At 41.1% G+C, this 11,958-nt stretch overlaps 1 protein-coding gene across 2 annotated transcripts in view; it reads right to left on the bottom strand.

Moving 5' to 3' along the window:
- The window catches only part of LOC108576288 (furin-like protease 1), a 270,700-nt gene that overhangs the window by 15,628 nt on the left and 243,114 nt on the right, over positions 1-11,958 (bottom strand). Inside the window, exons 7-12 of one of the 2 annotated variants that reach the window (XM_017939244.1) lie at positions 10,628-11,045; positions 10,250-10,367; positions 9,683-9,764; positions 9,019-9,229; positions 6,271-7,005; positions 1,685-1,978 (exon numbers count right to left, since the gene is read on the bottom strand). In XM_017939244.1, coding sequence (XP_017794733.1) covers positions 1,685-1,978; positions 6,271-7,005; positions 9,019-9,229; positions 9,683-9,764; positions 10,250-10,367; positions 10,628-11,045 — 1,858 coding nt within the window. The remainder of the gene's footprint in view (positions 1-1,684; positions 1,979-6,270; positions 7,006-9,018; positions 9,230-9,682; positions 9,765-10,249; positions 10,368-10,627; positions 11,046-11,958) is intronic. The other variant, XM_017939247.1, reaches the window with a different exon arrangement.

Below are 11,958 nucleotides of genomic sequence, written 5' to 3'. Positions count from 1 at the left end.
CTGCTCTCTGGGAACAGGCTTGGCCGTTTCGTCAAACGATACATCGGGAAAAAAGAAACTGTTGTTACCTGATGGACGTCACGAACACCAAGAGATTATTAAAATACCGTGTTTGTTCTCATTTGAAGCCTCCGTGCAAAATTTCATCTCACCGATATACATATATATATGCATTATACAAGGCGAACTGAGTTAGCGTTGAACGTATGAAGCAATTAACGTTTCGTACGTACATATGTAATAATCGAATATTAATCGAATCGAATTGCGGAATTTAAACAACTAGATAATCTCGTGGAACGCTTGTGATTCATGGATTTGGCAGTCGAGTAGCTTTTGGTAATTAATTGGCTGTTTAGGAAATGGAACGAGAACGATTTCGCGGCGGGGGCGACGATAGTAAACGTTATAATTACGCGAGGCAATTTTTTTCCCAGGATCAGCGCTCTACTCGAAATTTTCCGAAGGGCACCGAATGGAACCCTTTAATTTCTCAATTGAATCTCCGTAGTGGCAGTTTCGCGGATGGCTCCTTTGTATGTACGCAGAAGTGTCGTGAAAATGAATCGGAGTAACGTCGAACGTGATTATACTCTTTGAAGGAAATAATTCCGAGAAAATTATTCGAATAGAAAACGATTGCAACAAACGAATCGTCGCGATTGATCTTCTTGAGACGACGCGTACCGGTCCGAACTGAACAACTGGCGAGGATATCCGAAGGAATCGGTTCACTTTCTGACTCGATGGAAATTATCATCGAAGCGGTATCACTTTTCCGAACACAGTTCTACTCCGCGGGATTCGGTTGTCGTTTATATTTTGAATTGTTCATCGCGAGAAATGAAGAAGGGGGAGGGCCGCTGTATATTCAAAAGAACAAAGTCACAAACGTTTTATACTTCCACGAGGAGAGGCTCGAGCACGCTGAGATCGATTCTCTCCGTCCTCGATTACACCGCCCTGTGCTCTCTGTCTCGATCTAAGTCCCCGGGTAGCTTTTCCCCTACAGAGCAACGTCTCGAAACGTCCACAGACAACTCTCCCTACACTCATACCCATTCACAGATGTCTCTTACGCACGACACTTAATTCAACTAATCCTAACCCTAGAACCACATACGTTAGTGAGCGATCGGGTGTCCACAATGAAAGCACCTGGACAATCCCGTAGGACATTTTAAGCTCGATGCTCAGCACATCCACAGAGTTCTTTCTCCGGACGAGCGAGAAAAAAGCGTCTGGGAGAAGAAAGCGGCTGATCACGACGACGATACCTTTTCCCGGATCTCCGCCAGCTCGCGATTAGAGGGGTTTTGGGGGTTTGGGTGGGATTTGATCACAACACACAAAGTTCGAACGAACGCGTTAATACCTGGGCCGGCTAAACTCTCGCTTTTAGATTAAAACCGTACATCGAGAGGCCACTGTATTCATCGTCCAAGGATATATATTCATCATGAGCACCAACAAGCTCCTGACGACCTCTCGATCGATGAGCTCCCGTCGAACGTGGCCATTCTTTCACACGATGACGTCGAGGATGAACCCGAGGTGACGTCGTCCACCTCGAGTACACTCTCTCTCCGAACACTCGGTGGCTCCTGCCAGCTGGTTAACAGGTTCCCCCAGCTGGCTCCACCGGTAGACAGGTAGGCTAGAAGGAGTAGAATGAGGCACCCACCTAGGCACCTGCCACTTCCAGGGTCGACGATAGCGCAACCGCTCGTCTGGTTCTCGGTCGTTGGTCCTTGCACTTCCGGATGCGACACGCGTTCTACCTGCTGGCTACCTGTCCATGGATCGCCCTCTGTGTCCACGCCGTTGTCGTGCCTCGCGCCAATCGCCGTGTTGTCGTCCTCCTGGCTAGCGACCTCCTGGTTCACCGGTGGCAGCGGTTTGTCCTTGTCCAGCTCGTCGTCGAACTCCAGAGACGTCTCCGTGCCGTAGAACACTAGCTTGAACTCTTCCAGCGTGTCTGGAACATTATTCGGTGCTTTCAGTTTTTCTTTTTAGGGGTCACTACAGGTGAATCGCCTTTATGAAACGGAGACGAGCTTTGAATTTTTTCGACTTTTAGAAGAAACTGCTCTATAGGGTCATTGTGATCGTTAGAAGCTGCATCTCCTTTTCACTTGCGACTAATTCGAACAGGAAATGATAAATGTGCGTATACGAAATGAAAATATTGCTTTTACGGGAGTTTGAGAAGTTTTTGAAGTTACGTTAGGATCTTCTACTTGCATTTTTTTGAATAATTGTACGAGGTTCGTGCAGTAGAATATTCCTTGTTGAAGAACTAGAAATACATACGTTATCGCTCGTAAGTGTTTACTTCCTGATTTGTTTGACAGTCTTTCAAAAAATTCTTTCGCATTTTCGAGTGAAATGAGGTAAGCAGATGGGTAAATACGTATGAGCGACAGTGTATAAGTAATTAAGGTCTTATAAATAATGAATACGAAACACATATGAGCATGCTGAAAATCAAAATTTCGAAAATGTTCAACATCTTTCAAAATGCTAGTAGTGATGTTAAAATATGGGAACACGCATGAATAGATCCATCTGTGTGTGCATCATACACTGGAAAGTAGTTGTAATAGAACATAAAATAACGTTAATTATTCCGAGTTATTATTTGCATAATAAATAATTCTTATTTTCTCATTCTTTTTTATATAAATAATAACTCACATGTAGACATATAAAAATTGTAAATAAATAATCTATCGATGGAGGATAATATATTGTATACGTCTTGAATAAGTATGAAAGCAAGAGGAATACGTAATAAACGACTGTCATCGGAAAAAGTGGGAAATCAATTATATTTTAAGCATGCTAACATAAAAAATGTTCTATTTCAAAACAATATTTGTTGCGCTATGCACAGAGTACATTTTCTAGCAATAACTGTGTGTACAAAGTAATTACGTGATTTACAAAGTAAACTGGAACGTGCTTGATTAAATGTGGAAAATCGAAATAAATTTAATCCGGTGGAAATTATTCACGGTTTTCAACCTTCGTTTCATGGAATAATTTCATAATTACACATGAAAAATACTCTTCAAATATGTGTCGGGTGAGAAACTCCATCGGAAGAAAGTCTAATTAAAATTTCAGTATTCGACGTTACGCGGATTTTAATTCTTGTTTTTCTTGCAGATACAGAGCGTACGAAAAAAAAAAGAAAGAAGAAAAAGTATATCAAACTATAATTTCTTTTCCAATATTTTCCCGCGGATTTCAAGCAAATCCAAGGAAACAAAGATTTATCACGCGCAAATTCTTTTTCTACATCCGCGAAATAGTAGGACGAAGTAAAAATCATTAATTAGAAGGAAGTAAAAGCTCTTCAGAGTCGTTTATATTTTCAGCACGATTTATCTGTGCTTCATTTATCTATCTTGACGAAATCCCATTCGCAACGACGATAAACGATCGGAAATAATTTGCAGCAATTTGCACACTGAACTGCCGCCTTAATGCTTTTCCGCGAGAAATGACAGGATATTAATGACAGAGAGCTTTCAATAGTTTCGCAAAGTTGAAAATGTTACCGCAAAGATTGAATCGAGATTAAAAACTGTCGATACCGTACAGTGACTTCAATCACAATTTTCATTTCCTTTTATTATTGTCGCAGAAAGTTGTTCCATCGACAATTCAATCGACTGATAATCAAAAACGAACGACACATTAATTTACCCGTATTACAAAATTCGTTTTCGTCAATCTGATTGGTTTCTCTTTGATAACGATATTTGTCGATATACAGGGTGCCCCAGTTTTTCTCACTTACGTTGCAGATATTCGACGAATTTCGGTAACAGTGTACATGTTGGATAAATTTTTCAGAAAATTTCGAAACGTCAGAAACGCGAACAAATGCTCGCGATTCGAAAGCCGAAAATGTCTTCCTAATGTCACCGCCGACTAACGATAGATATCTGCCTCCGTTTCACGTGCCGCGAAGTGCACTTTGCATTATCCACACATACAAATACGTGTGGCATCTATGTTCAGTCACGTGAACAATCATGTTTCATCCATGCAGCCAGTTAGTACCCGGTGCACGTGTTTCGAGGCGTAGTCTTAAAAAGACGGCGACAGTGAAACGGAGGAGGTGAGGAGATCCTCGATGTCGTTGGCATCGGGAAATTAATAAAGTGACACGGCGACGTTGGCTGGAAAATTTCGTTCTCACCTTAAAGAACGATAAATAGGTCACGACGAAGCAGATAAGAATGGTGAACGATTGTACGAGTAGTGTTAATAATTTCTTGTGATTCACTGTATTACTGTTGTATCGATAATAGCAAATTTAAAGATACGAACTGTGCCTTTATAGGAGTCCCACGTTTTTGGACATTGAAAACTGGTCAATTTTTGCGAGCGATTGGAAGAAAAACTGTTAGGCCGATTGGTTTCATTCTTTTTGCAGAATAAAAGTACATGTTTACAGAGTAGAAAATATGAATGAAAAATTGAAAATTATTAGAAATGCGGCGTCTGCGTGCAATGGCACAAAAATGGTCCTTTTGGTACCGCCCGAAATTCTCTGCACGATTCAGTCCACACAAATGACCAGAAACAAAAATCTTCGACTTTTTAACACTCTTTGCGATCATAGTTCCGGGCTTTCTTCAGAAAAAAAAAATTGCGTCAATGGTAACAATTTGAAAAAAAGTGACTTTCATTTAGTGACATTAAATAATTCCGCGACTTCTTATTTATTTCCAATTTAATGTCTAGATATATGTCGTTTGTAGTTCATATTTTTTTTCCTCTCCTGGTGTCAGGTGATCATAAATTTCCGCCCATTGGTGATAATAAAATCGATATTAAACTTTCCTTGTACACGGAGACGTATGGCGGCTGTAAAGTATCCAGGCATCATAACGCCTAAGGATATTTTATGAAGTGCCGGAGAAAATAACTTCAAGGTAGAATGGACATGTTAGAGGCCAGCCGGAAAACGGATATCGTTATTACTGTTATAAAAGCTGGACATGATCTGCGGATTATCCTTGCTGTCTACTTCTTATAGATTTCGCCTGAATATTGTACACACGTTAAAACAGATTTTCCGGGCTCAAAGAGAGGCAACAGTGTTTCTTTACACGGTGTACCATAAATCAGGAGTACTATCTTAAAAAAAAAAAAAAAAAAAAAAAATGAACTTAAACTGTGAATGAAATTTGCAAGATCCACGAGTAACTATTCTCAGTCTGTTTCACTGTGGTCGATGTGATATTCCCAAAAATTAGTCAGTTTCCGAGAACGTAGTTGTACCAAGAAATTAACATTGTTTGTGTAATGTGTGCCGTTTAAAGCATACTTCTACTAAACACACATTTTCATGCATGCAAGCGAATCTCTGAGGGCAAGCATTACCTGCAGTGAAGTCATTGGAAGTTTTGATTAAACGGTATAAGCTTGTGTGGTGCGGCTACTTTAACTGCTCTAACAACTTTACGGTTATGATACTTTTAAGGAGTTCATGATCGTTACACAACAACAGACTTTCTTCTAATACGATTAATAAGTACGTCAAATAAACACATGCAATCAAAATTCCTTGAAAAATGTTTCATTAGCTGTGAGACTGATGTGAACCGAGTATTGGAAATAATAATTAAACCGAAGTATAAATTACGTTGAAAATGACATGCTCGTAAATTTACAATTGTCTCGATTAGTTGTAAATTTGAAGAAATTTAGATTTGTGTCATTTCGAGTAAATATATCCGTCTATTGATCTCACGACGAAGATGAAAGAAACACCGCTGTAAGATAAAATTCACGAAAACATCGAGAAATGATCTCACAGGATTCACAGGAACAAGCAATACAAAATCAAGACACACGAACAAACTCGACGACAATTGTACTGGAATGCAATTACGGTGACTGCAGAGAGCAACAGTATGGACAAAGAAGCAGGGGTACAAGACACTAAATTGTAATAAAATTCACTTAATTCTGTAACTTTACACATGGATGCACTTCCGTCTTACACATCTTACTACTGATAAGAGATACAGCAAGAGAAACTGCATGTAACGCGCATCCGTGGATGTCCACATACATGCAAAACACTGTACCATTTACCGCGCGGGACTAGCAACCGTAAATCCTCCCTTGAAACAACAAGAAACAATCGTTGCCGGGTTACCAAGAATCTCGTCTCGGCTGTTAGAAAATCATCCACGGATAGCTCATTACAACAAACGTAAATCCACGTGAAGGAAAGCAGAATACCCTTATCCAAGTTCTTCGAATCGAACTGCTCGTCCTGGAGCAAATCCAGACCCTTAGCTCTGGTCGCGTGTTGTCCAGCTCCCCTTACGCCGGCATAGACAGGATAGAGTGGATAGAGTTGTTGAATTTTAGGGTACTGTTGAAAAATAGCTGGCACGTTGTTGATGTCAGGTTTCGCCGCTGGCTCCAAGAGGATCAGACCTCTCTGAAGCGACGAAGCGGTGACTATGTTCAGGATTCTTTGCTTGTTCGTCACTTTAGCGGTTGGAATCGTCGTAGGGGGATTGGTCTGAGTGATTGCAGTAGTGATCGGGCTCGGTGTACTTCTCCCTCGTGGTCCGGACGTAATTAGGCGAACTTCTCCAGCGACGTTTGGCCCTCTGGCCACGGTCAACCCTCTCAACGTTTGCACCGTGGGTTTCGGTGTAGGTTTATTGGCCGATTTGCCGTTTTTGTGCTGACCACGCGCTTTGCCTTTCCTCTGAGACTGTATCTGCGCGTTCACCACGTAAGGAGGACTGAGATTCCCGGTTTTCTCGGACTTGTGTTGAGCCTGCTTGCTCTTAGAGCTCGTAAGCGAGTTCTGCGCCTTCGAGAACGCGGTCTCGCGTGGTTTCACGATGGGCCTTCTAGGGCTCTTCATGCCGGCAGGATTGTACAACGCGTATTCGGTGCGATCGGGCAGCGTGGACGTTCCGTAGAAGATCAACGCCCATTCGTGTAGAGTCGCACGTCCTGATGGTTGTTCGTTGTTCGTCAGGACAGGAGGCAGCAGGAAATCGGAGAGCTCCATTATAGTTTGAATAACGATTAACGATTAATAAATAACATGATAAGAAAAGAAAGAAAAAGGAACAAAGTATTTTAGCTTGCGACTGTTTCGAACTTCTCGTCGCAATTGATCTATTTCACGTGGAAAACGTTTCCACCTGAATCCCACCTGTTTCTTTCACGTTCGAATAAGCTCGAAACCTGGGTACACGGATAATTCCACGGGGAGACGTTACGTAGTCGAGGTTATCAGTGGTCGGGGATTAGAAAATCATCAACGACCAACAGGTGCATCTGCCGGGTAACACAATATTGTGCTTGGACAACGACAACGAAGCGGATCTCGAGGCAATGTACAGGGAATGAACGCAAACACGACGTGTAATAGCTCGAATACCTGTACCTGGAATGTACCCTCCGTATTACGTGGAATAATAGAGCAAGGTTCTATCTTGAGCCTGGATACACCAGGATACTACAAGGGCGCACAGTGAGTACAAGTTCGCGTTAACTCGAACTTTATCCACATATCAGCTTTAACAGGCTTCTAACTTCAAGTGGTTCTGACGGTTCCACCCTGCACAAGGTCAACTTCCCCTAGTGGTTCATGAGATCCGTTGGCTGTTGAATGGCATCGCAAGGGAACACGCTTCGAATATGGAATTATGCCCTTGGGAGGTGATGCAGCAGCTTACGTGCTCCCACGTGCACGGTTTACGAGAATTCCCTTTATGTCCTCGAAGATGAGACGATAAGGTAGCAGATGGCTATCGCTGCTTGGTCTAGGCGTTAGAATCTAGAGAATTGATGGTAAACTCTGTCACCTTGGGCTCGTGTTTTGCCGAAAATTTGGACTCGAAGTGAAACGACTGATTGTCAGATTACGAGAATGTACAAGAAAGATTGTGCTTGTAATTTGTTGAAAAATTCTGAACGTGTTGTCTTTTTTCCATATTTTACCAGCAAGGATTTGTCAATTAGGCGTGTTTCTTTTTTTCTCCTATAGTTTCCTAGTTGTTTCGTTGCACTATGTCACATTAATAACGATGAAGATGACGTTGTACAAACACCTGTACTGTGCGTTGCTGAGAAGATGACTAGATTCGTGGACGTTTTCGCATTTGGTAGATAACGACAATGGGTGTGCCCGATTTTTACGATTGTATTAGAGAAGATGTCTTCTCAGGTCATCCTCTCAGCAACGCGCAGTACCTTGAATACACGATACGTACAAAAGATATTGCTTGGAGGACTTGGTATGCACGAGTATAAGATGCAACGATATACCATTCAAGGACAAATTTTATGTAATGAAGTTTACGCAGCTATCAGCTTTAATGGGTCTGTAGAAGCAGCCTAAAGTGGTCTTAACACTCGCAAGGCCATTTGCTTTTCTGAGTGAGTAAAAGCTATCTCACTGAAAGCAAATTACCGGTTCAGAATCATCTGAAAGAAACTCGATGAACTTTGCCATTCAACGATTAATGTTAGTGCACGTTCTATCGAATTTCGGGATACAATTAGAATAACTACAATTACTTGCCAATTTCTGTCTAAAAAAATTGAATTCAACACATTCTCCAGGAAAGTGGAATATTTGAAAGATTTCTCACTGTTGCCTGTTGCGTGTTACATTTCGGTTGGTTAAAAAAGAGAAGTCTGAAGTACTTATTGGTCATTGGCCAAAATCTTGCATTTCGAATGTGCAAAGTTTGGGACAAACGTGTCTTCGATAAATTAGAAATTTGCAGGAAGTTAATTTTATGCTGTTTTCAATTTTGAAAAATACCGATGTATAAGATCGAACATTTCGTAGATATTTTAATTGCAGCTCGATGAATATTAATATTTCGGCAAGAGATGTTACGTGATATGAAGCTGCATGAAAGGCTTGATACGAATGGGGTTATATTGAACGTATCTGGAAACGTACGCGATGAAAAGAAGGAACAAAAAGTAGCCGTACAATGGACTTACCTTGATATCGACCCTCATTGTGGATTTCAAGTTTCCACGTGCCGTGTGGCCTTTCTCCCCAAGTGTGAACCGACATAAATGGCCATTGATTGAAACCAGCCTTCGAGACGTCGTGCGGCCTTTTTGCGAGGAGAGTGCTCTTCGTACCTTGCGGTGAAGTTAGCTGTATCTGTAGATCTCCTCTTCTCGAGGCCATCAATGAAACCTTCGCCTATGATAAGCGCATTGGACGAATAATTGTTAAGAGAGAATGTTTATTCGATCGTTTCGGTTGTTCGAACAGAGGTTAAAACTTTGTACGAAAGTGTGAGATTTATCGCGAAAAAATGATACAGAAATAATTTCTGCACTGAGGGGATTCACCACTCTGAGGTGTCTAAAAATTGGTAAAATTTTGGAATTCTTTCACAGGTAACTACTAAATTAAAAGTTTCAAATTTTTTCGGGATTACTTATACTTTTTAAATATAATTTTTTCAGCTTTAATAAACTGTGTACAATGTGAATAATCGTGATATTGTTGCTGTTTACGATGTTTACGTATGAGAAGTGTATCTTTCACAGGGACATTTAAGATGATTCTTTACATTACCGTGATTAAAGTCTTTCTAAGGGAAAGCTATTAATTTCCTTATTACACTCATGAGAGTGATATAGTACTTACTTGCACGTGTTCGAGAAAATTAACGCCGCTACACTCCTTGACATGCAATTCCAGACTTAGTTGGCTCTTTGGCGGTATTGGCCTGTGGCACACGTAAAATTTAGGTCATTCGCAGAAACGAAACACGAAGTCGCTCCAAATTCTTACGTTCGAAATTCTTATTTCATCAGTTTCTATTAAGAAAATTATCATATCGTGCGAGTTATTTTTATTGCCGATAAAGCTCCACCGTTTTGGCAGCGAAATCGTCTGTATTAAATTAGGTGCACGCGTTGCAGAAGCTATTTCCTCAGGATCGGTTTATCGTCATCACGGTCGCGCAAAATGAGCCGTACGTGGCGAAAATAGTGATAGATCGTATGGCATCGTCACGTTTCCTATGGTCATTTATTTCACAAAAGTGCTGGTCTCTAAATTGTATTTGACTTTTTTGCCGGTGACATAAGGCTCAATACGCTGCTCGCTCCTTTATCACGAGAAAGCAATTTTTCTTTTTTATTTTGTTGAACTATCGAGGATACTTGTAATTAAACAGTTACGACAGGAGAATTATTTTTTGGAACGAACCTGCCCGTGTGTGATGCCAAAACTTCACATTTGTGCTGTTCTGGTACCGTTCTCCATCTTCTGGCTAAACGCACCATGGCGGTGGCATCCATCAGTCCATAGCCGAAACTATGACTCACTGAAGAGAAATTCGAACATGGTTAAAGGAACATGTAACACTCTAAGAATTTTTTAATTCAAAGACTAACGATTTTTATAATTTTGAAGTAACGAAACTAGCTAATCCTTGGGAAAAGTGTATAGAATCGTGCGAGAATGATGCATTATTTGTTCAAGAAACACCAGAGAACCTAATATTTGATTTAAAAGTAATCTTCTATTTTCTGAATTTCTGAAGTTAGAATAACGTATGCAGTTTTGCAATTCAATTCAACTCACCGTTCCTTCCAACGCCGTTGGTCACCCAGTCCGGAGCCTTTAAGTTCGCAGGTTTCGCGGTTCTCACGACGATGTGCTGCATGTCCCTCCAAGTGAGCTCTTTGTTCGCTTGGAGTGCAAGGGCGCAGATACCAGCAGCCAAAGGTGCCGATGCAGATGTACCCGTGTGACTGCTCGTGCAAAGATGATGCAGGTCAGTGGTTACCACTTGTTTCTCTCCCGATGAACCGGAACTATAGGTGGTGGCGAGAGTCGACGAACAGGCTTCGCTGTACCAAGGCACCTGACCATTTTCCGTCGCACTGCTGATGGACAGTGTCCAGATACTGTTCGTATAACCGTCGCAGTTGCAGTTGTCGTGATCCCTGCCACCATTTCCCGACGCCCAGACGAAAATTGACCCCTTACCGTTGCGACCCTGACGATCAAAGCGACGAATTTAACCGGGCGCCACGCGTTTCGTCAAAGAACCTTTCACAGGGCGTTGGAAAGGTTCGATTGGTCGCTTCATCTTAAGTGAACGCTTTTAAGCTACGGTAACAAGTGGATTTTCATGTACAGTAGGACTGCGTATATCGCGATTAAAAAATTGCTACTGCTCCCATATAATGGGATCAAAAAGAAAAGGAGCCATAAATTTTGAATTTTGGAATTTCGGTTAATTAAATTTGGCTCAAAATGTGACGTCCGTGGAACTTAATTTGTATTATATTTCCCGCGTTGTAGGAGGTCCTACTGTAATTTTTACCGGTTTTAAAAGGATAAGTGGTCAAGAGAAATGCTAGATTTATTCGTGACAAGTGTTTGGTAATTTTTTCTTTTTTTTTTTAATTGTGCAACTGTGTAGGAAAGTTATTAGCGTGTTAAATTTTGTATGAACGTCGGAGAAGAATTTATCTGTAAATTTCTAATCCAAAGTGTAATTGTAGAGTGCAATTCACGTCCTTGTCAGGATGTTACCAAGGTTCTTCGATTTCTTTCGAACTCTCACTTTCGCGAACTTTCCATCTTTTGTCTCGCGATTTTCTTCAAGCTCTGCAGAGAATAACTATTTCTGGCGACCAGACGAAACGCGAGTTTGAACGAACGTTCTACAGAATTTTCCACCGCTTTCCTTACTTTTATCTATTTCTATTTCCTCCCTTCCGTTTCGGCAGTATAAACAGAAAGTTCTCTCCATTCAAGCTCTCAGTTTTTCTGCTGTAATACTAGATCTCGCTACAGTAAAGTTTGGAAAATGTATCAAGTGTGAGGAACACGTTTCATCTCATTCGCCTTAATTCAACTGCAAATTGATAACGTTTGTCCCGATGAATGATCAAATACCGATA

The sequence above is a fragment of the Habropoda laboriosa genome, unplaced genomic scaffold (assembly GCF_001263275.1).
Source record: "Habropoda laboriosa isolate 0110345459 unplaced genomic scaffold, ASM126327v1 scaffold212, whole genome shotgun sequence".
Lineage (NCBI taxonomy): Eukaryota > Metazoa > Arthropoda > Insecta > Hymenoptera > Apidae > Habropoda > Habropoda laboriosa.
Note: the sequence above shows the minus strand (reverse complement) of the source record. Positions and strands in the feature narration are given on the sequence as shown.